Source organism: Lithobates pipiens, unplaced genomic scaffold (genome assembly GCF_037356315.1).
Source record: "Lithobates pipiens isolate NorthernLeopardFrog02 unplaced genomic scaffold, aLitPip1_a1.2 Scaffold_1, whole genome shotgun sequence".
Classification (NCBI taxonomy): Eukaryota; Metazoa; Chordata; class Amphibia; order Anura; family Ranidae; genus Lithobates; species Lithobates pipiens.
In genome coordinates this window covers 75370748-75388603 of record NW_027507685.1, presented here as the reverse complement: position 1 = coordinate 75388603, position 17856 = coordinate 75370748, and the positions used below count along the sequence as shown (strand labels likewise).

Here is a 17856-nt window from a genome sequence, read left to right as displayed (position 1 = left end):
TTTTTTTTACCAATATTCGCTGTGAATTGTCGCTAATATGCCCGTTCGTGTCACGGAGCTCTCTCACAGAGCTTCCATTCAGCTCATGCGCTCAAGGAGAAAATATTTAAACTTCTTCTTTACTGGTAAAAGAGAGCTTTTCCCATTAGAGATCCTTTGGATGTATTTTATCCAGATCGTCTCCAAATAGCCATTCACCATGAAAAGGTGAAACTGGTTAGGAGCTTTTTTTTACAGGGTGCTTCAGCTGACCAATTTTTTCAGCCATAGAACTCTGAGAATGCACTAGTCCAAGCATAAGCTGTGAGGCTTCAATGATAGAATCTTTCATAGCATCTACTGTGAAACATAGTGTGTCTAATACATCAGCTCATTGCTGGGCCTGATGATCAGGCAGAATTTTAAGCATCTCAAACTGTTCCTTAATGGACTGGGATACCCCAAGTGCAGCAAGAACCAGCTGCACCACTGAACTTGCTAAAGACATATTGCTTTTAGAAAGAAGTTCCAACTTTTTATCTGTGGGATCTCTTGTTCACTGAGGCAATTACAGAATCAATTGCTGGAACCCGCCAGTTTTTTTTTTTTTTTTATAGAAATCCTCATCCGTAGGATAAAGTGTGGAGAATTGCTTAGGAGAATATGGTTTATCCGGATGTTCCCATTCAGAATACATAAGCTTTTTTAACCCTGCATGAATAGGAAAAACATCGCCAGATGGGGGAGGTTCTAATGAACCCAAATTCGATGTGGGCTCCTCAAAAGCCTGCGCTTTTGGAGCAGACAGCAAAAAGGTTGAATGAGTCAATTTAGTAAGGGAGTGCACAAGCAACTGGTCTTGTGATGCTACTCCTATATTAGGAGCCTCGGAAGAGGATAAATAAGTATCTTCCAAATCTTTGGGAAGACCTACCTGATCCATAGCCTCCTGCAACTCAATAAGAGGGTCCTGAGCACTAGATGTGAATCTACTATGTTTGGCCCCACTATGGAGAGATATAGCATCAATCTTCTTTCCAAATGGTAGAAGACAAAAAAAACCTCTTGTGTGATATATACAGGGACTGAAGTGTCTAGTGCAGCTGCAACAACAGTTTTCCCTGATGGCTCAATCTGACCAGCCACATCACTCTCAGAGGAAGATGACATTCTTTTGGAAACGGACTTAGCTTATTGTGAAACCATTGACCCTTTAGAATCCTTAGAGGAGTTCCTGGTCCCATTACCACTCATAGCCTGAAGCACAAAGCAGAGGCACTAACAGCAAAAGAATGTACAGTGCTAGGTTATAGTCCAGCACTAATAGCGGCTATTAAAGAGGAAGTAAACTCTCCCACTCTGATGCTTCTTTTCATTTAGTCCCTTATAATAAGTAATTATCAAACTATAGCCACTGTAATCCAGCCCAAATCACATTTTACTTACGGTTTAAAGACACTTTAAAAAAAAAAAAAAAAAAAACTTGTTTCCAGGGGTAAGGCAGCACCATCTTAAGTATTGTTTTCTGAGTCCACAGTGGAGTTTATTTCCGCCCTTACATTGAGTAATTCCTGTACTGTTATCCAAGCCTCCTTCTCAATCCAACGTTTCTATGGCAACCCCGATTCCCTGTTCATAGCCGTTTTATTTGATAGTATTTACTTGTGCTGATTTCCTATAAAAAAAAAAAAAAGGGGGAAAGAAACTGCTTTTGGCATATCAAACCCCCCCCCCCCCCGAAGGGGAAAAACCATCAGGGGCACAGGAGGAGAAGCGGACCCCCCCCTTTCTTACCAGAAGATCTGCTTGTGGCCAGAGGAGAGGAGACATGAAGGCTTCTGCGCTGTTTTCCAGCATCAGGCAGTGAGTGCTCAATACAGCCCCCAGTGGTGACACATAGGAATTTCTCCTGTGTATAATGCTGTCATGCCTAAGAAAATCTCTTACCTTTCCTCGCCGCAGGGTTATCCGAGATGAACCCAATCTTCATCCTTCATGGTGGGCTTCAAACAGGGGAACCTCAGGTTACCCACAATCCTGGACCTGCAACAGCACCCTGCCAGTAAAAACTTTATGGCCTTGCTACCAAAAAGTACTGGAGTCCAGCTCTCTAAAAAGACAAGTGTTCGCAAGCAAAACCTTGTTTCTTCAGGACACAAGGCCAGGGTACCATTCCTTTAGCCCATGAAAGGACATCAGAACAGATACGGTCAGCATGGCTGGCCCCAGCAGGGAAGCTTCTAGTGGAGCTCAGCACAGCATATCTTTACTTGTGACCAACACCTTAGACACTGGCAAAAAAAAAAACCTGAGGACTCCCAGTAGTGGGAGGGGTTATATAGGAAGTACACGTCTTGCCTTAGGGCGTGCCAGTGTCCATCACCTATCAGTGGCCCTATAGCCCACATAGTAAGTACTATGGCTCCGTGTGCCCTGATGTAAGAAAAATAAATATTAAATCAGTGCCAGGGCTGTGGGAGCCATCCACTGGTGAAGTGTAGGTTTACTAGCAGCCCACAGATAGACCCATAGTGCTGTGGTCTCATTCAAGATAGTAAATGATCAGTCAGCGCTCTAGGGTTGTGTGAGCTGTAAAGCCTACAGAATGTTTCAGAACAGGACAAAGTGCTACATGCACTTGTTTCCTTTCATAAAGCTTTCAAAGATCTGGTGATATCTCAAGGTAAGACTCCAGCCAAAATAGTGTTTTCAAGCTTTGGATAGAGTAAGGAAGTATTAGTACCTTTGTCAAATTGTTGCTGCTTGAGTCATCATTGGGGAGATTTCCCCCTCACACTGATGATTCAGAGCAGTAGACACTTTATCCAGGAAAAAAAGGGTCAGAGCATCTGTCAGATTTTTACTGATCTATGTACGAGTTGAGTCAGGAAGCAGGGAAGTCTTCCCAAGTAATAAAGTACTACTTGTTCATATCCTGTTGGGAGACCAAAACACAGACTGTATACCAATTTAAAAACAGCAGAAAGCATGTTTAGTATCCAATTTTTTTTAATTTAAGGCTCATTACAAAGACTCAGTAAGACAACTGATTTTTATTGCAAATAAAATAGCATACATATGGCGACATCTGAAGAATCTCATGAAAATATGCTCCAGGGTTTTGCTCCAGCGGTGACTTGTCACAACTGCCAATGGCAGGACTATAATAGATGTTTGTTGAGTGATGGTTTAAAAAAAAAAAAAAAAAAAGTGGCAGCCAGGATATACAATTAAAAAAAAAAAAAAAAAAAAATATGGGGACCGCTACACATACACAATAGTAAGGCATGTACCTTACTATCATGTATGTGTAGTAGTCTTATTTTTTATTTATCCTGGCTGCCACCTTTAACATCACTCTGTAGTGGTAGCAGCAATTAGATTGTTCTGACCATCACAGGTTACATAACCCATGTAGCAACAGACAACTGTTATAGTTCACATGAACTTGTTACGGAATACTTTGCCTTCCGCTGCAGTGGAGGAATCCAACTTCAATTTAAAAAGGAAGTAGCTGTGAAGTATTTAATGTTGAATTAAACTGCATTGTACACTACCTGGTTGAATTATATTCACTCACTCACTCACCAGAAGCCAGGTCGTTAAGACTGGCTTCTGTTGAACCATCATCACAGAGCAAAATTAGTCTGCTTCCCGCTGAACCAGACTATTTTCAGTGCGTATATACCCTGCTTTAGCCCACGTTCACACTAGTGTGAACAGACATCGCATGTGATTCGCACCCGCGCTGCCAATCGCATGCCATGTCTGTGCAATGCAAGTTCAGCTACACATTTGCATGGCTGAACTTGCATTGGATGCGAACAAAAATAGTGCAGGGACCTTGTCCTGTACTGGAATTAGATCACTGTGCAAACTGAACTGATCTGGGGATGCCATTAACAATGTATTGACACCCGCAGCGGTTCGCTGAGGGCTATGTGACCTGCCTGTGGGAGAGATGCGATGCGGGAAACTGCTGGTTCCCACATCGCACATATGTGAACCTAGGGCTCAGTGTGTCTTCCACCCCACCCCTCATGCACCTCTGCCACAATTCAATATCAGGCAATTTACAGTCTTCATTCTGCTAGCTTCACTGTGTACAAATGTCCAGCTAGTATTCTTAATTGCACAAAAAGGTCAGCAAATAAGTCACCGCTATAGCAAAGCCCTAAAGCCATCAAGACTGGCTACAAAACAGATAGACATCAGATAGACAATGGAGTGTGATAGTCTCTATAGCACTTCAAGTTAAATGAATAGGGACTCAAGAAAAAGGTGAAAACGTAACTGACCAACAAGTATATTTAAAGAACAGATATACAGAAACATTAGATCAGAAACAAATGCTTTATAACCCTATATTACCAGTGTAATTTCTATACAGATTATTCCTAATTCTGAAGCTATGTACACCCTTTTCCAAAATGTATAATATACAGTTAAAGATAGATTTTCTACTAAAATTTTAATTTTAAAAACAAAATCAGCGACGATAAGAGACCAGATACAGACAGAGTGCCCATTGACTAATAATGAAAACATCCAGCAACAACTTCTGCACTCCTGTGATTCTTTTTCAGCCATCAGCAAGCTAAAGTATGCTGTCGGCTGACGTAATTCAGCCGGTCCAGACTCTGGGCAGATCCCAACATTAAAGTCGGGATCTCTCCAGATTCCTGACTGGCACCTGGCTCAGCCTCTTAAGTGCACTGCTGAGAGCCTGAGTCAGCGCCTTCCACCCCCTCCACAGCCCAGCCCTCCAGTGCATGCTGAAGGGACAAAGCAGAGAGCCAATGTTTTACAGTCATCAGATCTCAGAACACTGAGAACCAAGCAATCAGTGGTCTTTGAGGCAGCAGGGGACAGATGCAGCATCCACCTTGGAGAGTATGTGCTTTTGTTGTTTTTACCCATGCTTCTTTGAATATTGGTTTTAGCACCAGCATGGCTGCCTACTCCATTTAGAAAATGCAGTAAGCCTAATAGTGAACTTGGTTCTAATTAATGCAGTTCATCCTTACGGTAAAAAAGGAGATCTGGAAGCTTAGCATTAAAGTGGAAGTCTGGTCAAAACCCAAGCTTAAACCTACTCCTACTCTAACCACCCTGTAGAGGAAAGGTGTGTATATCTAAACTAGATGTCCTCTGGTCATGCGATTGACTCCCAGGACCAGCTTCAGGAGAGAAGGACAGTGTATGCCCCATAGTAAGTCTATGGGTGACGTCACCACCAAGGCTCTGCAGCCATTGTAGTTGCCCTCTACTTTCCTGAAGCCAGCCTCTGGAATATCACATGACTGGATTTGAGTGCCCTCAGATTAGGCAAGTGTACATGTCTTTTCTTTACAGGAGTTGTAGTTAGTATAGGGCTTAGAATGGGGATGGGAGTTGGTTTACACTTAGTTAGGTTTTGATCAGACTTCCATCTTAAGTCCAGGGAAATGCTTTTATACAGATAGAATCCTTAAAGCGGTTGTATACCCATTATGATAATTTTTCAATAAATTAAACAGGCTATAGTATCATTTGCCATTTTTTTATTCTTCTCTTACCTGCTTCCTTACCGAGTAATCACCGGTTTTCTTTTAAATGACATCTGTGCAAGCACCGCAAGAACAGATTTTCTGGTAAGCAACAGGCCCTGCCAGAAAAATGCTGGGTCTATGCCGGGTGCGTCACTTTCTACTGTTGGCATCAGCCCCGAAATCCCGCGAGACTCCTTCCCCTTCAGGAAAAAGGCAGAAACAGGGTCGGCTCCTATTCACTACAGGTTTCCGTAGCGACCGGAAACAAAAACGAGGCGTGGATTCGGCGAATAATGCGCATGCGCGGAATTATGCCCAGGGAAACCTACTGAGGGCAGAAATAAAACACCGCACAAATACGGAAGGACCATAGTTGTGATGGCAGTGGCTAGACACATACAAGTCTCCATTTCTAAAAGAAAGAACACTTTTGGAGCATATCATTAGTAGCATTGTAATGGAAAATAACAAAATTGACTGATATATTGCTTAAAATGGGGTATCATTGTCAGAGTTTACTACCGCTTTAAGATTCAATTGTCAGGAAACCAAAAATATGCAAATTATGATCCCACATGCACACACTTGTGCCAATCCCATGAATGCAATAGGCTAACTGGCACATAATTGGAGTCCATTTGAATTCTCATCGCCCAGCAGTATAAGATGGCAGCCATCTGGACCTGGTGGATGAGCATTGTCATATTCATCAATTGGATTGGCCACAAGCAGCATAAGGAATCAGTCTGCTGCAGCTCATCCATTACAAAACCAAATCACTTAATTGCTGGCACATTGGTAACTTCTAGGCAATGTCAGCTAGGCTTACGCAGTAGAAAACCGATTCCAACATGACAATCGTGCCACAGAAGTGGACAAAATGTGCCACATGAATGAGTCTCGCTACAGATGTGAACAAAATGCAGATATAAAATGTCTACGCGCTAAGGGGCAGGCACATTGGATTTCAGCTGGCCAGTCTAACATTACCCTCACCATAAGAAAAGGTTTGCCAATAGACAACACAAATAGTATCTTAAGCAACATACCTAGGTGGTGCAATAAAACGTATTTCTGCAGTTTTTTCACCTGTGGCTTACTGTTATGAAAGGCCATCCCACCACTGATTAGACCCAGGTACAGCATTCAAAAGCCATGATTAGAAGCTGGATGATCTTTTATCAAAAAAAAAAAAAAAACACACACCATCAGAAAGTACTTTTAATAGGCCACACAATCTGATTTAAAACAGTTTAATACAGTTGCAAAATTGAAACATAAAAAAAACTTTCTGGAATAAAAGTACCCACAGGAAAACGCCCTGTTTGATAAAATAAAAGCCGTTTACAAATGGCAAAAACAACCCACAGAAGGGAGACCTCTTTCTAGTAATATTTATTTTCTGACTAAATGACAGTGTCCTCTCATCTATTGTAGAATGTTAGAAACACGTCTTTGGAGTGACACACAAATGTTAAGATACAATAACCTTGTGCTAAAATCTGTGTTTGAGGCACGGAGTGTTACAGCCCTTTGGAATGGCTTCATCTACAGAGTGTAGGCATTGTTCATCAGACATTCTTTGTCATCAATGGGGTTCCACATTGCTCGCATGTCAGCGTTGTGCTGATTCTTTTTGGACATCTTCACAAAGAATGTGATCATAACGCCCAACAGGGTGGCGGCCATTACTGCAAGGAGGATTGGCAATACCACAGCTGTAGAAGAAATGTACAGTGTTAGTAAATGAACCAGTAGCGAATACATGCTTTGACTGAGTTAAAGAGGACCTGACATTTTAACAGAAAAAAATAAATAAAATAAAATCACAGCGCTTTGTATTCTGGTGAAGTCATGCAGTTCTCGTCATTCCATTTATATTTTTATCCTTCTCTGGCCTTGTCAGTTTTTAAATGTACGCATAAAAACCACAAAGTACAGATGACAAGAATTAAAAAAGCTGAAATGCATTACTTTCTTCATACCAATAAATACACACACACTCTAATTTAAGATAAAACGCTTTGCTCCTGAATGGTATTCCAAGATATTGTATATCAGTACCAAGTAGCCACATATTCTGAAGTGGATTTAGTACATAAACAAGGGTGCTTAAACATAGTGGTATGTTTACCGCCAAGCATATCTAGCGTCTTGAATCCATAGACAGTCATGTGTATAATATATATATATATATATATATATATATATATATATATATATATATATATATATATATATGTATATATGTATATATGTGTGTGTGTGTGTGTGTGTGTGTGTGTGTGTGTGTGTGTGTGTGTGTGTGTGTGTGTGTGTGTGTGTGTGTGTGTGTGTGTGTGTGTGTGTGTGTGTATATACACACATATACATACACACACACATATATACATACATACATACATACACACACTATGAAGCAGGGAAATCAGGTCTGGAATTACTCCTGGCCTACTGTATGTTAGATGCTAAATAAAATGTGCATACAATATCCAAACATGCACAGAGGCTGTATTATGACATTGAAAGATTATATCCTATAATATAAATTCAGTGAAAATTCATATTTGAGCCATGGAAAACTATAAATGCAAAAAGTCCAAGGACATGTATAAAGACATAGAAAATAATCCAATCCCGTGTCTTCAGGAAGCTTGAAGCATTATTGGATGCGAAAACACTAAGAGGCTTCTGGGTAATGCCGACGCCATGTCCCGGACCTGCACGAGGCTTGCAACGCACGCTGGTTTCCATAGACGGAATGGTGAGATACAAGCCCTAAAAACAGATCACTGGAGGGACTCAGTGCTGGTCTAAAGGCACCATCTCATGTGAGTGCAATACTTTTTAAACATTTTTACTGAATAAGAGTACAAGAATGTTGCGCAATGATGGCCGTTTGTTTCCCAAGATTCTCTTAAAGTCGAAACGCCAAAGAGTGATCACTGACTTACCGGCTGGGAAACCCCAGGCATACGCCAATATACTGTGATGAGGAGTGGCTTATCCAAGCTTAAACAAGGCTTTTTTGATATTGATCTCTAGCGAGTGTCCATTTTGAAAGGTGGTGGTGTAGCACGGATTAGTGGAAGTTACACAGTATCGTAGTTTACCGGAAGGCTCTGATCACCCTAATCTTTGATAAAAGCACAGGAACTTTTATTTCTTTATACATGTCCTTGGGACTTCTTGCATTTATAGTTCCCATGGCTTAAATATATGAATTTTCACTGAATTTATTATAGCATGTAACCTTTCACCGACACAGGAATATATTTTTTGGTAGTAATTTGGTTAAAGGTTGGCACAGTCATCCACTAAAACACATTGTACATCCCTTACCGTTGGTGGGGAATTTGAGATTGCAGCAGACCCAATATTTAACATAACACATTTAGTTAAATCAATGAAATATATTTATTTTGCGCCGTTGACACAATTTCACATATATTAAGACATTTACTAGTGAACTCATGCATACACACCCTTAGCATCTGACTCTGGGAATGAACTTGGAGAAACTTATTTTTTTTATTTTTATTTTTTTTTAAATAAAGAGTCAGAAATATGATAGCAAGTCCTCAGCCTCAAACTTGCACACTGGTCAAAAAGAAAAACCCCACAATAACGGCAATGGCTGTATACCTGTGCTAGATCAGTAACCACCAAGCGGTAGAGCATGGATAGTAAAAAACTAGAGGCCACCGCTTTCAAAACCAAATCCACAATGAGATTTCCAACAATTCTATCCTGACAGGTTTCCCTTAATGAGGGTTCAATGGTTTTTAAAAGGTCAAGGCAAACCACAGATCAGCAGAAGCCTGGTGTGCATCAACTGTACATGTCTGAGTTGGTTAATAATCAAAAAAAAAAAAAAAACCCCACACACTTACAGGTTAATGGGCGATGGAAGAAATGATGATCTACGGCGCTGTCATCTTCTTCTGCAATACACAAGACAAGCAGTTGTATTACTCTCAGCTATAGACATGAAGTGTCTATACACACACACACACACACATATTTGGAAATGTTCCTTCTTCCCAGAAGGCTACGGAACCACCTAGGTGGCTCGAATGGAAGTTCTACTCTCCCCCTCCCTCCTTGCAATCTTCTGGTATACGTCACAGAATATTGCCTGACTAATGAGGAGGTGCTGCGCAACTCATGCATGTGCACCCTGCTGTGAAGCCATAAGCTGTCACAGCCTGGTGCCCACACTCACAATGCTGGCTCTTTGGAGAGGCGAGGGAGAGAAGTGAGGGCTCAGACAGCCGCATCTCTGAACTGTGGGACAGGTGAGTGTGTTTATTAAAAGTCAACAGCTACACATTGTAGCTGCTGACTTTTAATAAACACAAACATTATTGGAACGCCACTTTAACTCAGCATACTACTTGAAGATACATTAGTAAGGCTGAGAAAGCCATAATTTCCAGGTCATTGGACCTAGAAAAGCCTCATAGTTAGTCTAATAGAGAGAAAAAGTCATGCTTGGTTCCTTTAAATTATGTGGATGCGTAGTTTACGAGGGGCGTCCAAGTCAAACTTTTTGAAAATGCGAATGTTCATGAATGATTGCATTTACTGTTCCCACAGAAAGATTTGACTCGTGTGCCGCTGATCAGCAATAGGACACACTTGCCACTTACTACTACATGTAGTATTTCCACACTAGCATTTTTTCTTATACCTGTAAAATTAAAAAGTCCCGGTTTGACTTGAATAACCCACGTATAAACAATGGTATATTAGTGGTCCTGGGCCTCAAGGAGGTCAAGCTGCTGGTCTTCTGTTAAAAATGTAAGTCACATTATAATGTATAAAATTTTTAACACATTTGCATTACAGGATGCAGCTTTGACAAGAAAAATTTAGCACTGCGAGTATGGTTGATGGCAGGATGTTACTAATGAGAATTATTCCCATTTTTTTTTTGTAGAACAAAAAGGGAGGAGAAGTGGGAGCAACAATTCTATTAGTTCATTTAGTTGTCTATTTTTGGCCCTGCATATGTAAGAATCTTCAGAACACAGAGCTTGCCACCTTTGAAATAAGCATTAAACATATGGTAATCAGGGGCGGACTGACCATTCGGGCACTGCCCGAGGGCCCCATAGGGGTTGGCAGCCTCAATAAAACCAGGGACAGCATGTAAAAATCAGTTTTTTTTTAAATCCAAAGATTATAGCTACCCTGCCTCTCCAGTACCTTTTCAGTGCATTTATGTATGCATGTATTGTGGGGCCCCATAAGCTATTGCCCGGGGGCCCCATGAGTTGTCAGTCCGCCCCTGACGGTAATAAAAATATCTTTAACATTCCCTTGCATCGCTTATGCTATTACAGCCTCTAAGGCTCTATGTACACTGAAGCTCAAAAAAGATTTTTCTGGACGCCAGATTGCTGGCAGAAAATGCTGGTTGAAAAACGTGCTTTTAACAGCGTTTTGTACTAGCGTTTATGGGCGTTTTCAATAAAAATACACAGAGGACACTCCAAAAATCCCACAGTGCATTCCAAACTCCCACAATGCATTGAAAAAATAGAATGCTGAACACTAATTAACGCGTGTTTATAAGTGTTTATCGGTGAAAAATGGCACTTTGAACGCAAATTTCTGGCGTTCAGAAAAAAGCCCATAAACTCCACTGCTCATTAAAGCTAAAAAACGTCCATGTGTGCATGGACACATAGGATAACAGAGTGGAGTTTATGGGCTTTAAAACACGCCCAAACTCCAATAAACTGCAGTTTATGAGCTCCAGTGTGCATGGAGCCTTATGGGTAGCAGGCGATCCTACAGAGGGCCCAGCCAAGCTGACACAACTGATAAATTTACCTGATCGTCCACCACACATCTTCATGCAATCAGCCTCTGTGAGGTAGTTATTCTCTTTGGGTTTGCAGCCTCCATAGATAAATGTTTTACAAGCCATATGTTCGGGGTCATAGTAGTATCTCGTGAAGGAAGCACGACAATTGCCAGTTGAAGGAGGTGCAGCACAGTAATCTGTGGGTAGGTAAAAAGTTTATTAGGGTCAGGACAAGGGCAATTTCTTCCTCCAATATCATTGATTAAAAGGGGGTTGTGACCTGACACACACACACACACACACACTAGAATTTTGGATGGGACTTTAAATGAGGCATATCAAGGAGATGATAGTAATTGTTTATTAGGACATAAATTGGATTTATTTTGATATGGAATAAAAATATCAAATCAGTGGTCCATAGTATTAAAAATATCAATATGCAATAATATAGACTGAATAGTGTAATCACAAAGGATTTACATAATATTCATATAAAAATATTTAATATGATTAAAGTGGGGTGCCCCCTAATTTAAAAAAGTCAGCAGCTACAAATACTGCAGCTGCTGACTTTTAATAAATCGGACACTTACCTGTGCCTGGGTCCAGCGATGTGGGGGAACGAAGCTCCCCTTCTTTCCCCCCCTCCGCTCGCGGCACCGTCATTCCTACTGTGGGCACCCAGCTATGGCTTCACAGCCGGGCACCCACTGCACATGCACGATGGGGTGCAGGGCACAGTGATACGCCGCACAGTCATCTGGGACACGTGACAGGTCCCAGATGACTGTGCGGCGTGAGGGGAAGTGATGTCACCAGCCCGGGCAATGAAGAAGGCAGACTACGAGGGACCCCCTAGCAACAGGCATTTAGAGGCGAGTAAAACTTCCCCCATCCCCCGCCCCCCCAATTTTTTTTTATTTTAAGAATTTTAAACTATTTCTTATTTTTTGGTGGCAACACCACTTTAAACATTGGACATGTACAGTTTGTATCAACTGTACCAATCATGTTTATCTGATTTATTCTGTACAAAGGTCAGCATATAGACAAATTAATGTATACAGATTAATTGAGGCATCCATTAGTTGGAAACTCAACACGTTTCCTGGGTTTCAACCAATCAGAAGTCAGATGCATATATACCGTAACTAAAAAAAAAAAAAAAAAAAAAAAAAAAAAATACCTTGATAGATGTTCCATTATCACATGTGGCCCTCTGTATAGGTAAGAGGTAAGTAAACAACAAACACCTGTTTAAATACTACTTACGGCACACCGCAGATATAACCTGCCCTGGGAGTGGTGATCAGTGGACTGGGTTACACCTTTTTGGGGGGGGGGGGGGATGTTCTCTGCCTCAACCCTGGAAAAGACTGTGTAACCCAGTCCACCGATATAATCAACTAATGGATGCCCGAACAAATCTGTACTATACTATGGACCACTGATGATATTTTTATTCTATATTAAAATTAATTCAATTTATGTCCCAATAAACAATTGCCATCATCTCCTTGAGATGCCTCATTTAAAGTCCCATCCAAAAATTATATTCCTCTTTTTTTATACCTCCAATAGTTTTAGCCCAACACAGAAATTATGCACAATGCCTGATGAGAATGGGAAAACAAACAAACAAACACACGAACAAACAAACAACACACCTCTTTAATAAATCCTTCCATCGGTGCTGCAGTCCCCGTTTTATTCAAAAAGGTGGCTCCATACTTTTATTCCAAATTGAGTGCACAGTTGTTCATAGCAAACAGACTTTGTTATGAATGTGTAGCAGCACTGGGCCCAGCAAGCACTATTCCGGAGAAAAGCTGTGCACACCATGAATGGGATAGATTGTAGTTTTCACGGAAAGGTAACTTCTGCTTTTAAAAAGGACAGGTTGAAGTAAACCTTTGCTTTGCTTGTCCAGTTGCATGTACTCTCCTACCTTTTCTTTCCCCAACCACTTTGGTCAATGTGTGCCAAGAGAGAAAGCACCATGTTATCTATAAATTGAGACTTGGACCTAGTCCTGTATACAATACAGCTAAAACATTAAATAAGTCTCCTCAGAGCCGCTATCATGCACAAGTCTGATTTTGATCAAGCAATGAAAGTGGGTGGGACTCCTTGGTGAAAAGGCATCTTTAAAGTGGTTCTCCACCCTAAAGTGGAAGTTCCGCTCATGTGATCCCTCCCCCCCCCTCCGGTGCAACAATTGGCACCTTTCAGGGGGGAGTGCATAATCCAGGTATCTGCACCCACTTCCGGGACAGACCGCCACAGATGCTCCGCCCCCCCCGTTGTGTTCTGGGGAATACACAGTTCCCAGGACACAGCGGGAACCAGCAGAGACACGCAGCGCAACTCGCGAATGCGCAGTAGGGAACGGGGCAGTGAAGCCGCAACGCTTCACTTCCCGATTCCCTGACAGGATGGCGGCGGGGACAGCAGAGAGACGAGCGATCGCTCGTCATCTGCCGCCGACATCGCTGGACCCTAGACAGGTAAGTGTGAATTTATTAAAAGTCAGCAGCTGCAATATTTGTAGCTGCTGGCTTTTAATATTTTTTATTTATTTTTTTTAAAGGTGCAGAACCGCTTTAAGTATTCATGTTACATTTTCTAATATTACATTTGTTATTTAATTAAAATGTTACACCGACAAAGTGTTTGTGTGATCTCTCAGAGCACATCTTGAATAAAACCCCACAGAAACGTAAACCATCTTGTGACCATAATGCATGTTCAAAATACAGTTTCACTTTATACAGACAAACTGGTAAAAAAAAAAAAAACACACAAGATAATATAGAAGAAGAAAAAAAAAAAAATAAAAATAAATAAAAAAAGGGAGAGAAGGAGTAACACTGAATAACCTTAAAATGTAAAGCCAACCACAAGATGTTGGGCACCACAAGTACTTTCAATTATACCAACAACTTATTTCCTGCATTTCCATAAATCCTGCCCAAAATACACCAAGTATAATATCCCTGTCAGTGCAACATGCCCTCAAGCAGCAGAAATAACAAACCTTTGAAGTTTCCAACTTTGGGGGCCTTTGCTGCAGCAGGTTCTGGCTTTTTACCTGCAAATAGGAAGAATGGGTATTAAGTGGGTGGGCAATGGTTAATAGCACAGACCAGTAGAAGCACTATGGTGCCTTGTGAAAGTATTAACCCCTTTGGTGTTTTGTTACATTATAACCTGAAATCTTTTTTTCCTCGTTCAAATGTTATTAGAAGATGCAGATTACAGTACAAATTCAATATAATTTGCAATAAAGAGATGGTTACAAAAAAAATAAAAAGTCTACAATCTTCCTTGTATGTAAAACTAGCATAGTACAACCTTCAGGATTGCATAGTAATACAAAATATCTTAAGAGGCAAGCCTTAGGCAGAGAAGGTTGTAATCTATGAAAATGTAAGGTAAACAGTATAGTACAACTTCATATAAACTGTACAAAAGGAACAGTCTGAGTCACAAAAGGTTTGGGATATTAGTGTATTATACAAGCTTTTCCCCAGTGCCAAGCTAAAATAATGCATCATGGAAATATCCCAAGTGATGATCATAGGACCATTCTGTCACAGGGTTCCCACAAGAAAGTGAAATAAGAAGCAGGGGGTTCATGGTCCTGGTGTTCTCAAGCTAAGCAAGTCAGGGGACCAATTAGGACACAGAGAAGGCAAGAAACAAAAGTGAAGAGTGAGCAAGGTGGGTTAAAAGAGGAGCAAAAGAGGGTGGATAGTAAGGGAAAGTCAGAGGGGAAGGGAGTCACTAGAGAGGACTTTAGGCAGGAGAACCAGTACTGACAGGTTATTTAGGATTGAGGGTGTAGTTACACCCTTAAAAAAAAAAAAAAAAAAAAAAGGTAGTAAAAATATTATCGAGGCCTGGAGGTAGGCAATGACTGATCCATGGTGCAGGCTGTGAGGCACTCCCACCAAAATGTGTACATGTGCCTGGTGTGTTACAGCTTCGGAAGCAGTGTGAGGGGTATTGGGGGAAGAATTTAGAGATCCTGGCGGGGACCCAGGTACCACCTGGGGAGCGCCTTATGGTTTCAAGGGCCATGATGTTTGAGGAGGTGGCTTATGTTGCCTGCCAGATTTGTGCTTAACCAGCTGGGTTGGAGATAAGTCTGCGTCTGAGGATCAGATTTACATGCAAGTTCAAAGGTAGAAAAACCTGGGTTTGCAGAGTCAGGTGCCATGTTTTGGGCCAGGAAATGTTTGATCTGAAGATATCTAGAAGGTTTTTGTTGCTGGAAGATTATGTGATTCGCGAAGTGTGAGTATGGAAAGGATATGGAGGTGAAGTAGTGATGGGCACATAAGAATCCTGCATTTGACCAAAGCAGAGAAGGCGGTCAAAGAGGACCAGGCTCAGTAAAAAGAGGAACTGCAGAGGAAGGAGAGCAGGGTATTGGAGGCCAAAGCACATTTTAAGCCTGTCCTATTTGGATAGGCCATGTTTAGCGAGGGGATTGGTGACCAGCTGACACTGCAGGTGCTAGCCATTGGAGATTTGCTGTGGAGAGAGGGTCACAGTCGATTTATTCTAGCGCTACCCATAGTGATGCAATACTTGGGCAGATGCACGACATAGTAATATTTTGTAAATTTGGATACACTAAGCCCGCCACGGTTGCAAGGCGTGTATAAGGTGGGTTTAGGCAGACAGGCTTTGAGTTTGCCGCAAATGAATTGTGAGGCCCTGGTTGTAGAACACGCAAGTAGTAGGATGGAACCTGTATTGGGAGAACCCTAAAGAGATATAGAAAGGGCAGACATTTTGATCACCAATTCTGCCCATCCATGCCAAAGGTAGAGAAGACCAGTTTGTCATGAGGTTGGTAAGCTGTGTTAGCATTTGTGGGCACCGTTTTTTTTTTTTTTTTTTTTACTATTGAAATCAGGGCACTGATGATCAGTGCCCTGATTACATTTCTAAATGTTCCCGTGAGGAGATGCTGCTGATCGGCTCTCCTCGCCACACACTGTCAGTGTGAGGCTAGGAGCGCAGATTACCAGCACTTCCTTGTTTACATGTGACCGGCTGTGATTGGACACAGCCGATTACATATTTAAAGAGCCCAGGAATATGCTCTTTCCACAGATCGGGGTTGCGCCGTGTCCAAGCAACACAGAGAGGCCACAATCGCCGCACTACACGCCCCCGCAGGGTGGCCGTTCTGGGCTGCACCGCTCCGCCATCATGACGGTGGGCGAGCGGAAAGCAGTAGAGACATCCCCAAGACAGTGGTTCTCAACCATGTCCTCAATACCCCCAATAGTCCATGTTTGCAGGTCTTCCTTTATCTTGCACAAGTGCTTTAAATCTGACAATCGCTTGGTATTTTAAACAGCCATTTTATCTAAGAGAAATTACCAAAACATAGCCTGTTGAGGGTACTTGAGGACAGGGTTGAAAACCACTGCTCTAAGAGACTTGCAGCAAATAGTAGCTCTAAAAAGGGTTAATTTTGGAAGGGGGAGGAAGGAATACTTATGCACATTCAGGATTTCTGTATTTTGGTCTTAAATTTTGAGTTACAATAAAAAATATTTAGCATTTTAAATTCAGGCTGTAATGGCACAAAAAGGAAGAAACTAAGGGGTGAATACCTTCACAAGGTACTGTATTCTCATTTTAGAAAACTATAACTTGACTCACCAGCACATTTGTCAGCACATTCCTTTTCAGACCTGTAGTTGTTCTTACTGCCTCCACAACCACCGTAGATAAATTTGCGACAAGACTGCAAGTCAGAGTCAAAGTACCATCGGGGAAAGGCAGCTCGACAGTTGCCAGTTACAGAGGGGCCTGAACACATTTCTACAGGGAAAGAAAAACTACATTCATAAGGGGTCTCAAAAATGAGAAATGAATGAAAAAATTAAATATGAAAATACCACCCAATTGACATTATTATGTATAACGAAAGTATTGTGTGACTTATCAGAACAGCATGACTGAACAAATGTGAGGAGACCGCATTGGACTAACCTGAAAAAGGAGCGTCGGCCACCAAGCGTTCAGGAGTGGGATTGATCTCAGCCTTGGTTGCTAAACAGAAGGGAAAAAAAAAAATATATACATTTTTCAATATTACAAAACATGATTAAGATTAAAAATTGATTTCAAGGATAGGTCTAAATATGAAGCTGAAATTCCCATATGGGAGTAGATTTACCGTCAAAGTATCTTAACAGTAGTAGAGTATTGTAAGGTGGCAGCCATCAAGCAATGCAGTATTTCAGGGGTTAAAGCAAGCTTACAGCTATGAGCCCATTGTGGATTTTTAGAGCCTTCAGGTGATCACATTCACGGCGCTCTGTAGACAAAAGTTAAAGCAGAGCTCCACCCAAAAGAGGAAATTCCACTGGTTTGCACCCTTCTCCCTTCATATTTTGCTTTTTGGCGGGGCGGGTTACCAGGTTTTGACAGGTACCTGCCCCCACTTCCGGCTCAGATCACCACGGGCCCCCTTTCCCCGCAGTCTTCTGGGACACATCA

At 41.6% G+C, this 17856-nt stretch overlaps 1 protein-coding gene across 1 annotated transcript in view; it reads right to left on the bottom strand.

Moving 5' to 3' along the window:
- Positions 1-6715: 6715 nt before the first annotated feature.
- Positions 6716-17856, bottom strand: part of LOC143934574 (kunitz-type protease inhibitor 2-like) — a 37098-nt gene continuing 25957 nt past the window's right edge. The window contains exons 3-8 of the mRNA XM_077458349.1: positions 17347-17406; positions 17014-17175; positions 14366-14419; positions 11352-11522; positions 9404-9454; positions 6716-7228 (exon numbers count right to left, since the gene is read on the bottom strand). Of these exons, the coding sequence (XP_077314475.1) occupies positions 7059-7228; positions 9404-9454; positions 11352-11522; positions 14366-14419; positions 17014-17175; positions 17347-17406 (668 nt within the window). The 3' untranslated portion in view covers positions 6716-7058. The remainder of the gene's footprint in view (positions 7229-9403; positions 9455-11351; positions 11523-14365; positions 14420-17013; positions 17176-17346; positions 17407-17856) is intronic.